The sequence below is a fragment of the Somniosus microcephalus genome, chromosome 4 (assembly GCF_052327205.1).
Source record: "Somniosus microcephalus isolate GS21.2 chromosome 4, FLI_Smic_1.0, whole genome shotgun sequence".
Taxonomy (NCBI): domain Eukaryota; kingdom Metazoa; phylum Chordata; class Chondrichthyes; order Squaliformes; family Somniosidae; genus Somniosus; species Somniosus microcephalus.
The window spans coordinates 82,846,482-82,869,139 of NC_140990.1; the positions used below are offsets into that span (position 1 = coordinate 82,846,482).

A 22,658-nucleotide genomic window follows, 5' to 3' on the forward strand; every position below is an offset into this window, starting at 1 on the left:
TGTTGGGGTGTACGCACTGATGACCGTAGCACACTGGTTCCGGGCTAGGGTGTCAGTGTTGGGGTGTACGCACTGATGACCGTAGCACACTGGTTCCGGGCTCGGGTGTCAGTGTTGCGGTGTACGCACTGATGACCGAAGTACACTGGTTCCGGGCTAGGGTGTCAGTGTTGGGGCGCACGCACTGATGACCGTAGCACACTGATTCTGGGCTAGGGTGTCAGTGTTGGGGCGTACGCACTGATGACCGAAGCACACTGGTTCCGGGCTAGGGTGTCAGTGTTGGGGTGTACGCACTGATGACCGTAGCACACTGGTTCTGGGCTAGGGTGTCAGTGTTGGGGTGTACGCACTGATGACCGAAGCACACTGGTTCCGGGCTAGGGTGTCAGTGTTGGGGTGTACGCACTGATGACCGTAGCACACACTGGTTCTGGGCTAGGGTGTCAGTGTTGGGGTGTACGCACTGATGACCGTAGCACACTGGTTCCGGGCTAGGGTGTCAGTGTTGGGGTGTACGCACTGATGACCGTAGCACACTGGTTCCGGGCTAGGGTGTCAGTGTTGGGGTGTACGCACTGATGACCGTAGCACACTGGTTCTGGGCTAGGGTGTCAGTGTTGGGGTGTACACACTGATGACCGTAGCACACTGGTTCCGGGCTAGGGTGTCAGTGTTGGGGTGTACGCACTGATGACCGTAGCACACTGGTTCCGGGCTAGGGTGTCAGTGTTGGGGTGTACGCACTGATGACCGTAGCACACTGGTTCTGGGCTAGGGTGTCAGTGTTGGGGTGTACGCACTGATGACCGAAGCACACTGGTTCCGGGCTGGGGTGTCAGTGTTGGGGTGTACACACTGATGACCGTAGCACACTGGTTCCGGGCTGGGGTGTCAGTGTTGGGGTGTACGCACTGATGACCGTAGCACACTGGTTCCGGGCTACGGTGTCAGTGTTGGGGTGTACGCACTGATGACCGTAGCACACTGGTTCCGGGCTAGGGTCTCAGTGTTGGGGCGTACGCACTGATGACCGTAGCACACTGGTTCCGGGCTGGGGTGTCAGTGTTGGGGTGTACGCACTGATGACCGTAGCACACTGGTTCCGGGCTAGGGTCTCAGTGTTGGGGCGTACGCACTGATGACCGTAGCACACTGGTTCCGGGCTGGGGTGTCAGTGTTGGGGTGTACGCACTGATGACCGTAGCACACTGGTTCTGGGCTAGGGTGTCAGTGTTGGGGTGTACGCACTGATGACCGAAGCACACTGGTTCTGGGCTAGGGTGTCAGTGTTGGGGTGTACGCACTGATGACCGTAGCACACTGGTTCCGGGCTAGGGTGTCAGTGTTGGGGTGTACGCACTGATGACCGTAGCACACTGGTTCTGGGCTAGGGTGTCAGTGTTGGGGCGTACGCACTGATGACCGTAGCACACTGGCTCCGGGCTAGGGTGTCAGTGTTGGGGTGTACGCACTGATGACCGAAGCACACTGGTTCCGGGCTAGGGTGTCAGTGTTGGGGTGTACGCACTGATGACCGTAGCACACTGGTTCCGGGTTAGGGTGTCAGTGTTGGGGTGTACACACTGATGACCGTAGCACACTGGTTCCGGGCTACGGTGTCAGTGTTGGGGTGTACGCACTGATGACCGTAGCACACTGGTTCCGGGCTAGGGTCTCAGTGTTGGGGCGTACGCACTGATGACCGTAGCACACTGGTTCCGGGCTGGGGTGTCAGTGTTGGGGTGTACGCACTGATGACCGTAGCACACTGGTTCCGGGCTAGGGTGTCAGTGTTGGGGTGTACGCACTGATGACCGTAGCACACTGGTTCTGGGCTAGGGTGTCAGTGTTGGGGCGTACGCACTGATGACCGTAGCACACTGGTTCCGGGTTAGGGTGTCAGTGTTGGGGTGTACGCACTGATGACCGTAGCACACTGGTTCCGGGTTAGGGTGTCAGTGTTGGGGTGTACACACTGATGACCGTAGTACACTGGTTCTGGGCTAGGGTGTCAGTGTTGGGGCGTACACACTGATGACCGTAGCACACTGGTTCCGGGCTAGGGTGTCAGTGTTGGGGTGTACGCACTGATGACCGTAGCACACTGGTTCCGGGCTAGGGTGTCAGTGTTGGGGTGTACGCACTGATGACCGTAGCACACTGGTTCCGGGCTCGGGTGTCAGTGTTGGGGTGTACGCACTGATGACCGAAGTACACTGGTTCCGGGCTAGGGTGTCAGTGTTGGGGCGCACGCACTGATGACCGTAGCACACTGATTCTGGGCTAGGGTGTCAGTGTTGGGGCGTACGCACTGATGACCGAAGCACACTGGTTCCGGGCTAGGGTGTCAGTGTTGGGGTGTACGCACTGATGACCGTAGCACACTGGTTCTGGGCTAGGGTGTCAGTGTTGGGGTGTACGCACTGATGACCGAAGCACACTGGTTCCGGGCTAGGGTGTCAGTGTTGGGGTGTACGCACTGATGACCGTAGCACACACTGGTTCTGGGCTAGGGTGTCAGTGTTGGGGTGTACGCACTGATGACCGTAGCACACTGGTTCCGGGCTAGGGTGTCAGTGTTGGGGTGTACGCACTGATGACCGTAGCACACTGGTTCCGGGCTAGGGTGTCAGTGTTGGGGTGTACGCACTGATGACCGTAGCACACTGGTTCTGGGCTAGGGTGTCAGTGTTGGGGTGTACACACTGATGACCGTAGCACACTGGTTCCGGGCTAGGGTGTCAGTGTTGGGGTGTACGCACTGATGACCGTAGCACACTGGTTCCGGGCTAGGGTGTCAGTGTTGGGGTGTACGCACTGATGACCGTAGCACACTGGTTCTGGGCTAGGGTGTCAGTGTTGGGGTGTACGCACTGATGACCGAAGCACACTGGTTCCGGGCTAGGGTGTCAGTGTTGGGGTGTACGCACTGATGACCGTAGCACACTGGTTCCGGGCTGGGGTGTCAGTGTTGGGGTATACGCACTGATGACCGGAGCACACTGGTTCCGGGCTGGGGTGTCAGTGTTGGGGTGTACACACTGATGACCGAAGCACACTGGTTCTGGGCTAGGGTGTCAGTGTTGGGGTGTACGCACTGATGACCGAAGCACACTGGTTCCGGGCTAGGGTGTCAGTGTTGGGGTGTACGCACTGATGACCGAAGCACACTGGTTCCGGGCTAGGGTGTCAGTGTTGGGGTGTACGCACTGATGACCGAAGCACACTTGTTCCGGGCTAGGGTGTCAGTGTTGGGGTGTACGCACTGATGACCGAAGCACACTTGTTCCGGGCTAGGGTGTCAGTGTTGGGGTGTACACACTGATGACCGTAGCACACTGGTTCTGGGCTAGGGTGTCAGTGTTGGGGTGTACGCACTGATGACCGAAGCACACTGGTCCCGGGCTAGGGTGTCAGTGTTGGGGTGTACGCACTGATGACCGAAGCACACTGGTTCCGGGCTAGGGTGTCAGTGTTGGGGTGTACGCACTGATGACCGAAGCACACTGGTTCCGGGCTAGGGTGTCAGTGTTGGGGTGTACGCACTGATGACCGTAGCACACTGGTTCCGGGCTAGGGTGTCAGTGTTGGGGTGTACACACTGATGACCGTAGCACACTGGTTCCGGGCTAGGGTGTCAGTGTTGGGGTGTACGCACTGATGACCGTAGCACACTGGTTCCGGGCTAGGGTGTCAGTGTTGGGGTGTACGCACTGATGACCGTAGCACACTGGTTCTGGGCTAGGGTGTCAGTGTTGGGGTGTACGCACTGATGACCGAAGCACACTTGTTCCGGGCTAGGGTGTCAGTGTTGGGGTGTACACACTGATGACCGTAGCACACTTGTTCCGGGCTAGGGTGTCAGTGTTGGGGCGTATGCACTGATGACCGTAGCACACTGGTTCCGGGCTAGGGTGCCAGTGTTGGGGTGTACGCACTGATGACCGAAGCACACTGGTTCCGGGCTAGGGTGTCAGTGTTGGGGTGTACGCACTGATGACCGAAGCACACTGGTTCTGGGCTAGGGTGTCAGTGTTGGGGTGTACGCACTGATGACCGAAGGACACTGGTTCCGGGCTAGGGTGTCAGTGTTGGGGTGTACGCACTGATGACCGTAGCACACTGGTTCCAGGCTAGGGTGTCAGTGTTGGGGTGTACGCACTGATGACCGTAGCACACACTGGTTCTGGGCTAGGGTGTCAGTGTTGGGGTGTACACACTGATGACCGTAGCACACTGGTTCCGGGCTAGGGTGTCAGTGTTGGGGTGTACGCACTGATGACCGTAGCACACTGGTTCTGGGCTAGGGTGTCAGTGTTGGGGTGTACGCACTGATGACCGTAGCACACTGGTTCCGGGCTAGGGTGTCAGTGTTGGGGTGTACGCACTGATGACCGTAGCACACTGGTTCCGGGCTAGGGTGTCAGTGTTGGGGTGTACGCACTGATGACCGTAGCACACTGGTTCCGGGCTAGGGTGTCAGTGTTGGGGTGTACGCACTGATGACCGTAGCACACTGGTTCTGGGCTAGGGTGTCAGTGTTGGGGTGTACACACTGATGACCGTAGCACACTGGTTCCGGGCTAGGGTGTCAGTGTTGGGGTGTATGCACTGATGACCGTAGCACACTGGTTCTGGGCTAGGGTGTCAGTGTTGGGGTGTACGCACTGATGACCGAAGCACACTGGTTCCGGGCTAGGGTGTCAGTGTTGGGGTGTACACACTGATGACCGTAGCACACTGGTTCCGGGCTGGGGTGTCAGTGTTGGGGTGTACGCACTGATGACCGTAGCACACTGGTTCCGGGCTGGGGTGTCAGTGTTGGGGTGTACGCACTGATGACCGTAGCACACTGGTTCCGGGCTAGGGAGTCAGTGTTGGGGTGTACGCAATGATGACCGAAGCACACTTGTTCCGGGCTAGGGTGTCAGTGTTGGGTTGTACGCACTGATGACCGTAGCACACTGGTTCCGGGCTAGGGAGTCAGTGTTGGGGTGTACGCACTGATGACCGAAGCACACTTGTTCCGGGCTAGGGTGTCAATGTTGGGGTGTACGCACTGATGACCGAAGCACACTGGTTCCGGGCTAGGGTGTCAGTGTTGGGGTGTACACACTGATGACCGAAGCACACTGGTTCTGGGCTAGGGTGTCAGTGTTGGGGTGTACGCACTGATGACCGAAGCACACTTGTTCCGGGCTAGGGTGTCAGTGTTGGGGTGTACGCACTGATGACCGTAGCACACTGGTTCCGGGCTAGGGTGTCAGTGTTGGGGTGTACGCACTGATGACCGAAGCACACTTGTTCCGGGCTAGGGTGTCAGTGTTGGGGTGTACACACTGATGACCGAAGCACACTGGTTCCGGGCTAGGGTGTCAGTGTTGGGGTGTACGCACTGATGACCGAAGCACACTGGTTCCGGGCTAGGGTGTCAGTGTTGGGGTGTACGCACTGATGACCGAAGCACACTGGTTCCGGGCTAGGGTGTCAGTGTTGGGGTGTACGCACTGATGACCGAAGCACACTTGTTCCGGGCTAGGGTGTCAGTGTTGGGGTGTACGCACTGATGACCGTAGCACACTGGTTCCGGGCTAGGGTGTCAGTGTTGGGGTGTACGCACTGATGACCGAAGCACACTTGTTCCGGGCTAGGGTGTCAATGTTGGGGTGTACGCACTGATGACCGAAGCACACTGGTTCCGGGCTAGGGTGTCAGTGTTGGGGTGTACGCACTGATGACCGAAGCACACTGGTTCTGGGCTAGGGTGTCAGTGTTGGGGTGTACGCACTGATGACCGAAGCACACTTGTTCCGGGCTAGGGTGTCAGTGTTGGGGTGTACACACTGATGACCGTAGCACACTGGTTCTGGGCTAGGGTGACAGTGTTGGGGTGTACGCATTGATGACCGTAGCACACACTGGTTCCGGGCTAGGGTGTCAGTGTTGGGGTGTACACACTGATGACCGTAGCACACTGGTTCCGGGCTAGGGTGTCAGTGTTGGGGTGTACGCACTGATGACCGTAGCACACTGGTTCCGGGCTAGGGTGTCAGTGTTGAGGTGTACGCACTGATGAACGAAGCACACTGGTTCCGGGCTAGGGTGTCAGTGTTGGGGCGTACGCACTGATGACCGTAGCACACTGGTTCCGGGCTAGGGTGTCAGTGTTGGGGTGTACGCACTGATGACCGTAGCACACTGGTTCCGGGCTAGGGTGTCAGTGTTGGGGTGTACGCACTGATGACCGTAGCACACTGGTTCCGGGCTAGGGTGACAGTGTTGGGGTGTACGCACTGATGACCGTAGCACACTGGCCCCGGGCTAGGGTGTCAGTGTTGGGGTGTACGCACTGATGACCGTAGCACACTGGTTCCGGGCTAGGGTGCCAGTGTTGGGGTCTACACACTGATGACCGAAGCACACTGGTTCTGGGCTAGGGTGTCAGTGTTGGGGTGTACGCACTGATGACCGTAGCACACTGGTTCCGGGCTAGGGTGTCAGTGTTGGGGCGTACGCACTGATGACCGTCGTACACTGGTTCCGGGCTAGGGTGCCAGTGTTGGGGTGTACGCACTGATGACCGAAGCACACTGGTTCCGGGCTAGGGTGTCAGTGTTGGGGCGTACGCACTGATGACCGTAGCACACTGGTTCTGGGCTAGGGTGTCAGTGTTGGGGTGTACGCACTGATGACCGTAGCACACTGGTTCCGGGCTAGGGTGTCAGTGTTGGGGTGTACACACTGATGACCGAAGCACACTGGTTCCGGGCTAGGGTGTCAGTGTTGGGGTGTACACACTGATGACCGAAGCACACTGGTTCCGGGCTAGGGTGTCAGTGTTGGGGTGTACACACTGATGACCGTAGCACACTGGTTCCGGGCTAGGGTGTCAGTGTTGGGGTGTACACACTGATGACCGAAGCACACTGGTTCCGGGCTAGGGTGTCAGTGTTGGGGTGTACGCACTGATGACCGAAGCACACTGGTTCCGGGCTAGGGTGTCAGTGTTGGGGTCTACGCACTGATGACCGTAGCACACTGGTTCTGGGCTAGGGTGTCAGTGTTGGGGTGTAAGCACTGATGACCGTAGCACACTGGTTCCGGGCTAGGGTGTCAGTGTTGGGGTGTACGCACTGATGACCGTAGCACACTGGTTCTGGGCTAGGGTGTCAGTGTTGGGGTGTACGCACTGATGACCGAAGCACACTGGTTCCGGGCTAGGGTGTCAGTGTTGGGGTCTACGCACTGATGACCGTAGCACACTGGTTCTGGGCTAGGGTGTCAGTGTTGGGGTGTAAGCACTGATGACCGTAGCACACTGGTTCCGGGCTAGGGTGTCAGTGTTGGGGTGTACGCACTGATGACCGTAGCACACTGGTTCTGGGCTAGGGTGTCAGTGTTGGGGTGTACGCACTGATGACCGAAGCACACTGGTTCCGGGTTAGGGTGTCAGTGTTGGGGTGTACGCACTGATGACCGAAGCACACTGGTTCTGGGCTAGGGTGTCAGTGTTGGGGTCTACGCACTGATGACCGTAGCACACTGGTTCCGGGCTAGGGTGTCAGTGTTGGGGTGTACGCACTGATGACCGTAGCACACTGGTTCCGGGCTAGGGTGTCAGTGTTGGGGTGTACACATTGATGACCGTAGCACACTGGTTCCGGGCTAGGGTGTCAGTGTTGGGGTGTACGCACTGATGACCGTAGCACACTGGTTCCGGGCTAGGGTGTCAGTGTTGGGGTGTACGCACTGATGACCGTAGCACACTGGTTCTGGGCTAGAGTGTCAGTGTTGGGGTGTACGCACTGATGACCGTAGCACACTGGTTCCGGGCTAGGGTGTCAGTGTTGGGGTGTACGCACTGATGACCGTAGCACACTGGTTCTGGGCTAGGGTGTCAGTGTTGGGGTGTACGCACTGATGACCGTAGCACACTGGTTCCGGGCTAGGGTGTCAGTGTTGGGGTGTACGCACTGATGACCGTAGCACACGTGTCCCGGGCTAGGGTGTCAGTGTTGGGGCGTACGCACTGATGACCGTAGCACACTGGTCCGGGCTAGGGTGTCAGTGTTGGGGTGTACGCACTGATGACCGAAGCACACTGGTTCCGGGCTAGGGTGTCAGTGTTGGGGTGTACGCACTGATGACCGAAGCACACTGGTTCTGGGCTAGGGTGTCAGTGTTGGGGTGTACGCACTGATGACCGTAGCACACTGGTTCTGGGCTAGGGTGTCAGTGTTGGGGTGTACGCACTGATGACCGTAGCACACTGGTTCCGGGCTAGGGTGTCAGTGTTGGGGTGTACGCACTGATGACCGTAGCACACTGGTTCCGGGCTAGGTGTCAGTGTTGGGGTGTACGCACTGATGACCGTAGCACACTGGTTCCGGGCTAGGGTGTCAGTGTTGTGGTGTACGCACTGATGACCGTAGCACACTGGTTCCGGGCTAGGGTGTCAGTGTTGGGGTGTACGCACTGATGACCGAAGCACACTGGCTCCGGGCTAGGGTGTCAGTGTTGGGGTGTACGCACTGATGACCGTAGCACACTGGTTCCGGGCTAGGGTGTCAGTGTTGGGGTGTACACACTGATGACTGTAGCACACTGGTTCCGGGCTAGGGTGTCAGTGTTGGGGTGTACGCACTGATGACCGTAGCACACTGGTTCCGGGCTAGGGTGCCAGTGTTGGGGTGTACGCACTGATGACCGAAGCACACTGGTTCCGGGCTGGGGTGTCAGTGTTGGGGTCTACGCACTGATGACCGTAGCACACTGGTTCTGGGCTAGGGTGTCAGTGTTGGGGTGTACGCACTGATGACCGTAGCACACTGGTTCCGGGCTAGGGTGTCAGTGTTGGGGCGTACGCACTGATGACCGTAGCACACTGGTTCCGGGCTAGGGTGTCAGTGTTGGGGTGTATGCACTGATGACCGTAGCACACTGGTTCCGGGCTAGGGTGTCAGTGTTGGGGTGTACGCACTGATGACCGTAGCACACTGGTTCCGGGCTAGGGTGTCAGTGTTGGGGTGTACGCACTGATGACCGGAGCACACTGGTTCTGGGCTAGGGTGTCAGTGTTGGGGCGTACGCACTGATGACCGAAGCACGCTGGTTCTGGGCTAGGGTGAGCCGAAGAGTCATGAGGCGCTCATATGTTTCACTTTCAGTCAGGAACTGACCGCAGTTTGACCCCAATCTCTGATTTGACAGCACAGTTCCAGCATTCGCTGTTCTTCCTGACTCTAAACACAGTTGTAAAGGAGCCTTCTATTCCATGCCTAGGAGCTCTGAACCACGGGAGCAGCTGGGACACGTTTCTCACACGCCTCGAGATTAACTCGCACGGGGACTTTCCTGTCAGTGCAGAGAGACGAGAAAGACCAAAGTGCCGTTTGCCCCTCTCAGTGTGGCCCTGAAGGACTGTGTCCAGGCTGAAGTTCTGTTCCCGCCGTACGATCCTTCCCCAGATTGTCCTTTCTGAGCTCCAGCCAGGTGATGCTAAACACTCAGGTGGGAAGACAAAAATCTACAAAAATGTATTGAAAACAAAGCTGATTTATTTGACACATATCCAGAATATTAAACTCCAGCCCAGTTATAGGAGTTATTAACCTCATCAGAAATAAACCCCAACTGTCAGAATGAACATGGTTCAGTCCTGGATGTGATTAACAGCAGCAAAAACAGCAGAATCCAACCCCTGCAGTGACTTGTGAACGCGCTGGTGTCTCAGCAGGGTGGATGACTGAGCGAATCCCTTCCCACACATGGAGCAGGTGAACGGCCAATCACCAGTGTGAGTGCGTTCATGTTGTATCAGTTTCCTTTTGCTTTTAAAGCTCTTCTCACAGTCAGAACATTTAAAAGGTCTCTCATCAGTGTGAACAAGTTGATGATCAGTGATGAACAAGGGATGAGCGTGTGAATCCCTTCCCACACACGGAGCAGTTGAACGACCTCTCTCCAGTGTGAACTCGCTGGTGTACAGTGAGTTCAGATGACTGCCTGAACCCAGTCCCACAGTGAGAGCACCTGAACGGTCTCTCGTCAGTGTGAACACGTTGATGGCATATCAGTTCCCCAGAATTTTTATAGCACTTCCTGCAGTCCGAGCATTTAAAAGGTCTCTCGTCAGAGTGCACTCGCTGGTGTGTCAGCAGGTTGGATGAATTAGTGAATCCCTTCCCACACTCAGAGCAGGTGAACGGCCTCTCCCCAGTGTGAGTGCGTTGGTGTCTCAGCAGATCACTTGCACTTTTAAAGCTCAGCTCACATTTAGAACATTTAAAAGGTCTCTTATCAGAGTGAACAAGCTGGTGTTTCAGCAGGTTTGATGACTGAGTGAATCTCTTCCCACACACGGAGCAGGTGAACGGTCTCTCCCCAGTGTGAAGTCGCTGGTGTTGCAGCAGGGTGGTTGAATGAGTGAATCCATTTCCACACACAGAGCAGGAGAACGGCGTGTCTCCAGTGTGAACTCGCTGGTGTTTGATCAGGTAGGATGCGTGAGTGAATCCCTTCCCACATGCGGAGCAGGTGAACGGTTTCTCCCCGGTGTGAGTGCGTCGATGAGTTTCCAGGTGGGATGGGCAACTGAATCCCTTTCCACAGTCCCCACATTTCCACGGTTTCTTTGTGGTGCGGGTGTCCTTGTGTCTCTCCAGGTTGGACGATCGGTTGAAGCCTCGTCCACACACAGAACACATGTACAGTTTCTCCCCGCTGTGAATGGTTCGATGATTTTTCAGGCTGTGTAACTGGTTAAAGCTCTTTCCAGTCAGTGCACTGGAACGTTCTCACTCGGGTGTGTGTGTCTCAGTGCTTTTCCAGTCACACTGATGTTTGAAATCTTTTCCCACAGAAAAGAACAGAGAAAAAGGCCGATGATATTCAGGTCCTGATGAATTGAGTGACTCTGTCAGATCTTGTTGTGATGTTTGGTTTGAGTTTCCCATCTGTAAATCCTCCCCTTCTAATACCCTGTAAAAGGAGTTTACAAAAGTCATCACTAAGTATAGGATAGAAATCCAGAACAGACAATTCTAGTTTCTATGGAACATTCTTTCCTCTCTTGTTCCCCCAAAGCTGTAAATCCCCGTCCCTCACACTCTCCCTCCTCCCTGTGCTGAAATCCAAACCCATCACACCATCTCAAACATTTCCTTCCTCCACTCCCAGTTTTCCCCCTCCCTCTACTCTGGTTGGGTTCAGTTCTACACCTGCTGTGTGCAGAGTGAGAATAAAATCAAATGAGTCAATGATTGTCTCTCCTGGTCACTGGGACCCTGAAGCCCCGCCCACTCACTGTTCCTGTACAAAGATGGCCGCGCATGCGCCATGCTGCAGGTGGAACCGGTCCGTCTTTCCTCCGCCAACATGGCGGCGCGTAACCCGGGCCTATCACTGAGAAAAAGCCTCACCGCTGCCGTCTGGTGGAACAGAGACCAGGCCGCTGGATCTCATTCGGGCCAGAGGCTGTTCTCCAACTTTATAAACCCTGCGGTGCAGCCTACCTGCAGTTTATTAATCTCCCGACCCTGTTCCTGCCGACCTGCAGCTCCGCCCGGCGACCGCGCGAGGCTTTCTTTGTAAAGTCGGTGAGGGACACGTCACCCGAGCCCACAGCCTGATTGACGGGAGCTTCTGAGCAATAGGGAGCGAGCAGGGCGGGGCTGGAGGAGCGAGCCGGCGGCGGGTCCTCCAACCAATCGGGGAGCCCGAGGGGCGGGACTAGCGCCGGCTGATTGTCTGATCTGCAGGGAAGCGAGTTTCTCCAGTCCCTTGTTCAGGGCTCGGGGCCAGGGGAGGCTGTGGGCCTTTATTCCCCTTATTGGACACAAGGCTCTTTGTCTCACAACACACTGGCTCAGATTTTAATACAGACTTTTTAAATTCATGAATAAAAGCAGTTAAACCCTGTGCTTCTGTGGAACAAACTTTTTAATATTTGGGAGTAAAAGTACAAGTTTTTTTCCCTCTGGGGAATTTATTATTAGTTTCAGGAAACAACAACAACCACTTGTATTTATAAAGGGCCTTTAATGTAGTAAAACATCCCAAGGCTCTTCACAGGATCGTTATAAAACAAAAATTGACACCGAGCCACATAAGGAGGTATTCAGGCAGATGACCAAAAGCTTGGTCAAAGAAGTAGGTTTTAAGTAGCATCTTAAAGAAGGAGAGAGAGGTAGAGAGATGGAGAGGTTTAGGGAAGGAATTCCAGAGCTTAGGACCCAGGCGACTGAAGGCACGGCCACCAATGGTGGAGCGATTAAAATCAGGGATGCTCAAGAGGCCAGAATTAGAGGAGCGCAAATATCTTGGAAGGTTGTAGAGGCTGGAAGAGATTACAGAGATAGGGAGGGGCGAGGACATGGAGGGATTTGAAAACAAGGATGAGAATTTTAAGAATGAGACACTTGAGGAAAAGCAGGGAGTGGGGGAGGGTCAAGCCCTTATGGGACAGGGTCGCTAATTCTGTTCTGCGACAGTTACTGGGACAGACTGTATCTCCCCCTCTCCTCCACACAGGGATTTGTGGTAGTTAAAGGGACAGTGATTCTCCTTGTTTTGTGAGATTGTAATTATAGGGACACTACTCTGAGATGGCTGCGAACTTTTAGTGCCGCCAGCCTTTCCAAAACCTCTTCCTTTCATTGAAGATCTGTGTGAACTCGCTGGTGACTCAGCAGGTTGGATGAACTTTGAAACCTCTTTGCATAGTCAGAACATTTAAAGGATCTCTCATCGGTTCTGGGGCAGGAGGGATCTGGTTAACAGTGATCACAATATCATTAGGTTTAAAGTAGTTATAGAAAGGGACAAAGAAAAATCAACGGTGAAAATACCCAGCTGGAAGAGAGCCAATTTCAGTGATGTGAGAAGGGATCGAGCACAGGTGGACTGGAAACAAAGATTGTCCAGGAAAACAGTGAATGACCAATGGCAGGCCTTCAAGGCTGAGATAGTTCGGGTACAAACCAAACATATTCCCATAAGGAGGAAAGATGGGGCATCCAATGCTAGAGCTCCCTGGATGAGAAAGGATATCGAGGTTAGAATAAAACAGAAAAAGGAGGTTTACGACAAATGTCAGGTACAGAATAGTCAAAAACCAGGCAGAATACAGAGAGTGCGAGGAAATTGAAACAGGATATAAGAAGGGCAAAGAGAGACTATGAGAAAAGATTAGTGGGTAGCATAAAAGAGAACCCAAAAATCTTCTATAAATATATGAAAAGTAAAAGGATAGTTAAAGGAATGGTGGGGCCGATTAGGGACCAAATAGGAGCTCATCATACGGAGGCAGAGGGCGTGGCTGAGGTACTGAATGAGTACTTAGCATCTGTCTTCACAAAAGAAGAGGATGAAGTTAATGTTGCAGTAGAGGAGGGGGGAGTAGAGAAATTGGATAAAAATGGATAGAAAGGAGGTGCTAAATAGGTTGTCATCACTCAAAGTTAACAAGTCACCCGGTCCAGATGCGATGCATCCTAGGTTGTTGAGTGAAGCTAGGGTGGAGATAGCAGAAGCTCCGACCACAATCTTTCAATCTCCCTCAGATATATGGGTGTGGTGCCAGAAGACTGGAGGATTGCAAATGTTACACCCTGTTTAAAAAAGGGGAGAGGGATAAACCTGGTAACTACAGGCCAATCAGTCTAATGTCAGTGGTGGGTGAACGACTAGAGACCACTGTCAAGGACAAAATTAATTCTCACTTGGAGAAGCATGGGTTAATAAGGAGCAGCCAGTATGGATTTGTTAAAGGTAAATCGTGTCTGATTAACCTGATTGAGTTCTTTGATGAAATAACAGAGGGTTGATGAAGGTAGTGCAGCAGATGTTGTATACATGGACTTTCTAAAGGCGTTTGATAAAGTACCACATAAAAGACTTACTCGGAAAATAGACGCACAGGGAATTAAAGGGATGATGGTAATTTGGGTATAATTGGCTAAGGGAGAGGAGGCAGTGAGCAGTGCTGAGGGATGTTTTTCTGACTGGAGGGAAGTATGCAGTGGGTTCCCCCAGGGGTCGGGATTAGGACCATTGCTTTTCTTGTTATATATAACTGACCTGGACTTGGGTATAGGTGTACAATTTTGAAGTTTACGGATGATACAAAACTTGGCAACGTAGTAAATAGTGAGCATAGTAGTAGCAGACTTCAGGAGGACAGAGACAGACTGTGAAATGAGCAGACACAAGGCAGATGACATTAAATGAGGATAAGTGTGAAGTGATGCACTTTGGAAGAAACAACAGAGAGAGGCCGTATAATCTAAATGGGACTATTTTGAGAGGGTGCAAGAGCAGAGGGACCTGGGGGTCCATATTCACAAATCTTTGAAAGTGCCACGGCAAGTTGGTGAGGCGGTTCAGAAAGCGTATGGGATACTTGGCTTTGTAAATAGGGCCATTGAATACAAAAACAAGGAAGTTACACTAAACCTTTACAAATCACTAGTTAGGAACATAGGACAGGAGGAGGCCATTCAGCCCCTCGAGCCTGTTCCGCCATTCAATGAGATCATGGCTGATCTGTGACCTAACTCCATACACCCGCCTTTGGCCCATATCCCTTAACACCTTTGGGTAACAAAAACCTATCAATCTCAGATTTAAAATTAACAATTGATCTCGCATCAATTGCCATTTGCGGAAGAGAGTTCCAAACTTCTGCCACCCTTTGTGTGTAGAAGTGTTTCCTAATTTCACTCCTGAAAGGTCTGGCTCTAATTTTTAGACTATGTCCCCAGTCCTAGAATCCCCAACCAGCGGAAATAGTTTCTCTCTATCTACCCTATCTGTTCCCCTTAATATCCTGAAAACTTTGATCAGATCACACCTTAAGCTTCTAAATTCCAGGGAATACAACCCTAATTTATATAATCACTCTTCGTAACTTAACCCTTGAAGTCTGGGTATCATTCTGGTAAACCTACGCTGCACTCCCTCCAAGACCAATATATCCTTCCTAACGTGTGATGCCCAGAACTGCTCACAGTACTCCAGGTGTGGTCTAACCAGGGTTTTGTACAGCTGCAGGGTTTTGGCCTCAGCTGGAGTCTTGTGTACAGTTCTGGGCACCACACTTTAGGAAGGATGTCAAGGCCTTGGAGAGGGTACAGAGGAGGTTGACCAGGATGGTACCAGGGATGAGGGACTTCAGTTATGTGGAGAGATTGGAGAAGCAGGGATTGTTCCCCTTAAACAGAGAAGGTAAAGAGGAGACCTAATAGAGGTGTTCAAAATGATGAGGGAGTTTGATCGAGCAAGTAGGGAGAAACTGTTCACTCTGTCAAGTGGGTCAGTAACCAACAGTCACAGATTTAAAATAGTTGCTAAAAGAACTAGAGGGGAATGAGGAGAATTGTTTTCACACAGAGGGTTGTTAAGATCTGGAATGCACCATCTGAAAGGATGCTGAAATCAGGTTCCACAGGAACTTTCAAACAGTAATTGGACATGTCCTTGAAGAGGACTAGTTTGCAGAGTTCTGGGGATAAAGCTGGGGTTTGGGACTAAATTGGACAGCTCTTTAAAAGAGCCAGCACAGACACGATGGGTCGAATCACCTCCTTCTGTGCTGTTAGATTCTATGATCAGTGTGAAGTCGCTGGTGTCTCTTAAGGCTCTTAGAGCTTTTAAAGCTCTTCCCACAGTCAGAACATTTAAAGGGTCTCTCGTCAGTGTGAACAAGCTGGTGTCTCTGCAGGTTGGATGACTGAGTGAATCCCTTCATTTTGGAGCAGGTGAACGGCCTCTCCGTAGTGTGAACTCGCTGATGTTGCTTGAGCTCCCAGGGGATTTTAAAACTCTTCCCACACTCAGAACATTTAAAGAGTCTCTCGCTAGTGTGAACAAGCTGGTGTCCCTTCAGCTCCCCAGGGCTTTTAAAGCTCTTCCCACAGTCAGAACACTGAAACGGTCTCTCGTCAGTGTGAACTCGCTGGAGTGTTTGCAGGTGGGATGAACAAACAAATCCCTTTCCACACACGGAGCAGGTGAATGGACTGTCCCTGGTGCGACTGCGCTGTTGAAGTTCTATTGCAGACGGGGAACTGAAGCCCTTCCCACCATCCCCACCTTTACCCGGTTTCTCCCCGGTGTGACGGTGCACGTGTCTCACCAGGTCAGGCAATTGGCTGAATCCGCGTCCACACACCGAACACGTGTGCGGTTTGTCATCGCTGCTTTCTCCTTCCATGTGCAAAGGCCGATGATATTCAGGTCCTGATGAATCGAGCGACTCTGTCAGATCTTGACGTGATGTTTGGTCTGAGCTTCCCGTCTGTAACTGTTCACTTCTATAACCCTGTAAATTGAGATCAGAAAAGGATCAGAGGCAAAATGTTGTTTAACTTTCCCCTTTCCGACCCTAGGGGCAGTGAAGCTAATTTTAAGGCCCCAGCTGCTGCACAGGTTGGTTGAAAGGATGAACAGTAATGGCGGCTGCAATACCCACAAGCCCCCACGCTCCAGAAAGCGCTCTGTTGACTCCGAGTCCCACGCATGTGCTCATGGCCCCGCACTCTCCCTCCTGCTCCACAATCGCCCGTCCCAATCGGTCCGCAACGCGCATGCTCAGCACACAAAACCCCGTGGTTGGAACATCGGCTGCGCATGCAGAGCCGCAACATCTGGTACGCGTGCGCGGCTCAGGTGGGGGCGAGAGTCGGTGTTTTGCCTCAGCCGCCAGTGAGGTGCGCATGCGCAGGACAACCCAACATTCTTCCTGTCAGCAATCACTCCCTCGTTTCTTTAATAAAAACAGAAAATGCTGGAAATACTCAGCAGGTCAGGCAGCATCTGTGGAGACAGAAACAAAGTTAACGTTTCAGGTCAATGACTTTCCGTCAGAACTGCTTGTTCTTTAGTGTCAGCCAGTGGCTCAGTTGGTAGCACTCTCGCCTCTGAGTCAGAAAGTTGTGGGTTCAAGTCCCACTCTAGAGACTTGAGCACAAAAATCTAGGCTGACACTCCAGTGCAGTGCTGAGGGAGTGCGGCACTGTCGGAGGTGCTGATTTTTTGAGTAGACGTTAAACCGAGGCCCCGTCTGCTCTCTCAGGTGGATGTCAAAGATCCTATGGCACTATTTCGAAGAAGAAAAGCAAAGAGAGGGCATGAAAAAATATTGGCAAGGAAAACAAGTGGCGCCTATTAGGGACTATAAAGGTAACCTGTGTGGAAGCGGAAGACATGAATATGGTTCCTAATGAATGCTTTGCACCTGTTTTCACAAAAGAGAGGGACGATGCAGACATTGCAATCAGGGAGGAGTGTTGCAGTAGGGAAAGAGTTAAACTGACATCGCTGGCAGTTTCACTGAATGGTGTAATAAAGACCATACTTTGCAGTAGTAAGCTTTTTCTAAGTTGCTGAATTGGCAGTGGAGATAACATAGCCAGGCATGGAACCATAAGAGGTCAAGAGGATGCAAGTTCTGTTCTGGCAGGAAAGTAAAACAATGAGTTGGAAGTAAAAGAGGCCTAGAGAGGTAGGAAAGGAGGACAATGAGTCAGAAGTACAATGTTAATGAGACCCATCTGGCATAAACAGAGGTCAGAGGTGCAACAACAGCTTGTGGGATAACGGCCGATAATAAAGGCGGTACTTTAATGTAACGCAGCATAGGCAACCAATCAGTGAAGATGCATGTGGGCCGGGATCTAATCGGGTGGTTTGCTGTAGCAATTTGGAAAGGTCTGGCTAAGACAGAGCAGACTGTTTCCCCACCGGTGCAATAAAGACAACTTGACTATCGATCTAAAACCTTGTGTCGAGTGTTGGTTTAAAATACTCCACAACAATTGGTGTCATGAACAGGATTCGAACCTGTGCGGGGATAGACAGTATACATGGACCAGGGTCCCGCAGGGGTTCCAAAATAGTCCAAATATATTCCACCGTGTACTCAGTCAAGCCTTAGACGGGTTAGACCTATCAAAGTACCAGAGCGCCCTACTCCAATATGTCGATGACATAATGATTGCATCAGAGGATGCCAAAGGACACATGGGAGCAGTACTAGCCACCCTCCAGTCACTTCAGAAAGCTGGCTTTAAATTGAACCCCAAAAAGGCACAGGTTGGACTGTCCAAAGTAAAGTATCTGGGACACGAAATGAGCCAGGGGTATAAGGCACTCCCGCAGGAAGGAAAGGCAGCCATAAAAGACATGCCAAGGCCAGTGACCGTCCGGGGAGTGAGGAAAGTGTTGGGACTGTTTAACTACTGCAGGAATTTTATATCAGACTTTGCAGGGAAAGCAGAGCCGATTCAATGGTTAGTTAAAGGGGGAGACCCGCCACTGATAAGATAGAATGGGAATCGGAGCAGGACGAGGCTTATGCAAAATTAAAAGCTGTCCTGACGTCTGCACCAGCACTAGGATTGCCAAATATAGTCAAACCATTCCATATATACTATAGTATAGACGGGAACTTCTATAACGCTGTAGTCACCCAAGAGTACGGGGGAGATATGAGGCCAATTGCCTATTACTCCACCCAACAAACCCCCGTGGCTAAAGGAATGGCGAGATGCGTGGCGGCCCTCGACTGTGCTGCATGGGAGGTGCGGATATGCGAGCCCGTCACTATGTCAGGACAGCTGATATTACACACACAACACACAGTGTGGACCTGCTAAACACAGGCAAAACGAAGGCTGTATCAGACAGAAGGAGGGCAGCTTGGGAAGCAGTATTGATACCCAAGGACAGATCAGTCCAGATTATAAGGGAACATAGAGTCAACCCCGCAGAGGGAATGCTATCAGAGGGTGAGGCACACGAGTGTCAGTTAGTAATCGAAGAAGAGGTCAGAGGAACCGTATCAGAATCGCCCCTTAAAAATCCCGAAAACACCTTTTATGTAGACGGATCTCGCCGATATATAAATGGGGAGCCACACACGGTTGGGCAGTAGTATCCGAGAATGGAGAAACAGTCGCAAAGGGAGGGATTGAAGGAGGAACCTCAGCGCAGGTAGCAGAACTAGTGGCTCTCACGGAAGCATTGAAACTGGCAAAAGGAAAATGAGTAAATATATACACAGACAGTAGGTATGCGTTTGGGGTAGTACATGATTATATGATAGCGTGGAATAGGAGAGGATATGTAACCTCTGGAGGAGGACAAATACAGCATGAGGAGGTAGTGAGAGACCTAGTAGAAGTGGTAAAAGGAGCAGAAGAGGTAGCAGTGATTAAAATAAAGGCACACCACAAGATAGTGAGCGAGTAACAAAAAGGAAATATGCTAGCTGATCAGGCAGCAAGAGCAGCAGGTAGAATAACAGCAGAGGAAGTTAACATTAAAAGAATCCAAGAGGAGACTGAAATGGAGGAGCAGGAGCAGTGGACAAAGAGAGGCGCAGCCAAAGGTAGAGATGGAATATGGAAAAAGGATCACAGGGTGACTGGACTGACACCATATGAACTCAGGACTGGACGAGCAACGTGTCTGCCGGAAGGAGTAGCGTCTGGTAGCAAGGGACTAGGACCCTTAAAAGATAAAATTAGGAAGTACGTACAAACATTGGATAATCAATTGAAAGAGCTCAAAGAAGAAGTTAAAGAACAACAAGACATCAGAGATAAAAATACACAAAAGCAGGGGGCCTCGGAGCCCCTACCCAAGGTGGGCGAGCAGGTATTTGTTAAAATATTGCCAGAGAGATCGGGATTCTCACCTAGATGGACCGGACCATTTGAGGTTATCATGACCAGCGATACGTGCGCATATATAGATATGAGGGGAAAGGGTAGATGGAAACATTGGACCCAATTAAAATGGTACAACAATAACCCATCTGATCTTAAATCCCACAGGAACAATGGAATAAACATCGGAGATAAACTAACCTCTGGTGACGACCAGGCTTCTGCTTAATTTACAGGGAAACTTCACCATGAAGGTGGGATTACTGCTGGGACACAAAATAAGCAAAGGGACATCCCACATTACACGACAAGTACATGATGAAGAAGCACCATGTTTTAATGGAACAATCACATTCGGAGTCTCATCCACGGCTCCCAATACACAGAAAGAGACAAGCGAACCGAGGATGCTACAATGTCCAGATATGAAACCTGGACCCATGAATGGACTAGTATTATTTACCGAGGGAGAACAATTGTATGGTAACGGGAGACACAAAATTGTACCGGTGCTAATGAACTTAACCATGTTACAATGGCCAGGATATTGTGAAAGGTTTACTAAAACTAGAGAATTGTAAGCATATATGATGAAGAATGTAATTAACCAAGCTGCTGATGCGACAGGGGCTACTAGTTTTAGGGGACATGCTGCATTCCACCAAAGGATTAAGAGGAGTTTAGGAACCGATATACTCACGGGAATAAACACGGGGACATCATTCATTAATGCCCTAGATATACAAGGAGTCCAAAGTAGTTTGGAACGACTACAAAGGGTAATACAGCAGATTTTAGAGAAGGAAACTGGTTTGGTTCGACAAGGATCAGAGTTGGGAGGACATACGATAAGGAAATTACTCGAGGGAATCAAGGTTATAGAGGACCATGCCAGCATTATCAACAAACTAAACCATAGAGATGAGGAACAGGCAAAAGACGGGGTAGGGAGAGGCTTGTGTCATGCCTATGGCCAATGGATCACCGGACAGTTAAAACATAATCTGGCACAGATACAGCGAGGCGACGTACCAGACTGGATTAACAGCACACAGCTCTATGGCCTGAGCCAGAATCCAGGCACTCTGAGTGCTTGTACCCTCAAGGGGATGACCAGAGTATATCCAGTGATACAAAAATGTAAAGCAGAAGTGACAGTAATGATAGGCATGGTACTCCTGATACCAGTGGTGGGACTAGACACGACTCCATACCCACAGTACTAGGTAACAAACATAGGCATAGTGAGGGGTGAGACATACCTCCAATACTATCCAATTGATACCTATGCCATCAGGAAGAATGGTACTATGAGAGGAATCTCCCTAAACAGATTCCACGGGAAAGGCACGCTTACGATATGCCCACAGCCTGTAGGAGAAGGCCCTAAGGATGAGTGCGGCTATAATAAGACAGAGGGGTGTGTGTTGGAATTATCACATGTTGATCACCATCACACCTACTTGGGATATAGAGACGAAGGGGAGTATTGTATAGTCACCACAGAGACTGAGTACCAATATAGTAACCTTGTATGTGCAATCACAATGCCTAACTTTTGCTTTACACCAAAGATCCCTGTGACAATTTGACACACCAGATTGGTGTATGTACATTCAAGGGAGGAGATAAAACCAAATGTGCCAGATAGTCTAAAGGATGAGTTGGTTAATTATGAAGATCCGGTAGGGGCCCCAATACCCCACCTGCAAGAGGATCTGCAAGAAATGAAAGAGGATTTAAGTAAGATGGTGAAACAATACATAGTGTTGCAAAGGAATCTTGGGGAATTAGAAAGGGACATAGAGGTAGAGCTACAGGAAGTCCCGTGGTATGAGAAGCTGTGGGATTGGGGAGTGAATGTCAACATACACCCATGGATACGCATCATTTCTCATATATTAGTGATAGTATAGTTAGTCATGGCTATAGGATGGGGAATAGCAGCATGCACCACTTGTAAAAAGAAACGGACCAAACAAAGAGCTAAAGCGAGTCGGAAAACACAAGTTTGCTCTAAACATGATGGGTATGCAGGGCCTCCCGAACCAGCGCCTGATCACCACATGGGGCAGGAGGCACCGCGATGATTATACATGTGGTTTAACTTGGGCAAGGGCCAAGTACCAAAAGGGGGGATTGCAGTGGGGAAAGAGTTAAACAGACATCGCTGGCAGTTTCACTGAATGGTGTATTAAAGACAATAATCTAATGGGCTTTTTGCAGTACAGGAAACTTTTGATTAACCGGCCACTAAATAACCGGAATGCTCTATCCACCGGCAAAATTCAGGAGTCAGTTCAGATAACTTTTTTTACTTTTAGTTACTTTTTTTACTCATTTGTGGCTGTGCAAGCATCTAGCTGAAGCTGTTGCTAAGCTACAGAGACGCTTGCAAGTTGTGCTGATTGTTTTGAAGCTGGGTTTGTTGCTTTAGACGGAGCTCTGAGCTCCGTATCTTTTAACTATAGCGCTCGGTTCTCTGGCATTGTTGGTGGACTGGCACCAGGTCAGTCCCGTCTGTGCCGGATACCAGAAAGTTTCCTGTAGTAAGCTTTTTCTAAGTGGATAACATAGTCAGATGTGGAAACCATAAGAGACCTAAGATGATGTAAGTTCTGTTCTGGCAGGAAAGTAAAACAATGAAAGAGGCCGAGAGAGGCAGGAAAGGAGGACAATGAGTCAGAAGTACAATGTTGATGAGACCCATCTGGCATAAACAAAGGTCAGAGGTGCAACAACAGCTTGTGGGATAACAGCCAATAATAAAGGTGGTGCTTTAATGTAACGCGGCATAGGCAACCAATCAGTGAAGATGCATGTGGGCCAAGGTCCAATCGGGTGGCAGGAATGATTTTTACCATGTGTATTGTAATGTATAAAAATGTAGTGTTTGCTGTACCAATTTGGAAAGGTCTGGCTAAGACAGAGCAGACTGTTTCCCCACCGGTGCAATAAAGACAACTTGACTATCGATCTAAAACC

The 22,658-nt window shown here is 51.3% G+C and overlaps 1 protein-coding gene across 1 annotated transcript; it reads right to left on the reverse strand.

Moving 5' to 3' along the window:
- Positions 1–9,546: 9,546 nt before the first annotated feature.
- Positions 9,547–11,614, reverse strand: LOC147119373 (uncharacterized). Its single transcript, XM_085984993.1, has 2 exons — positions 11,517–11,614; positions 9,547–10,983 (listed from the first exon to the last, which is right to left on the reverse strand). Exon 2 carries the CDS (start codon positions 10,707–10,709, stop codon positions 9,900–9,902), a length of 810 nt encoding a protein of 269 aa, XP_085841119.1. The 5' UTR covers positions 10,710–10,983; positions 11,517–11,614; the 3' UTR covers positions 9,547–9,899.
- Between the last annotated feature and the right edge of the window lie 11,044 nt (positions 11,615–22,658).

Excerpts from the sequence above, each read along its gene's own strand:
- LOC147119373 (XM_085984993.1), bottom strand. The coding sequence starts at position 10,709 with ATGTGTTCTGTGTGTGGACGAGGCTTCAACCGATCGTCCAACCTGGAG.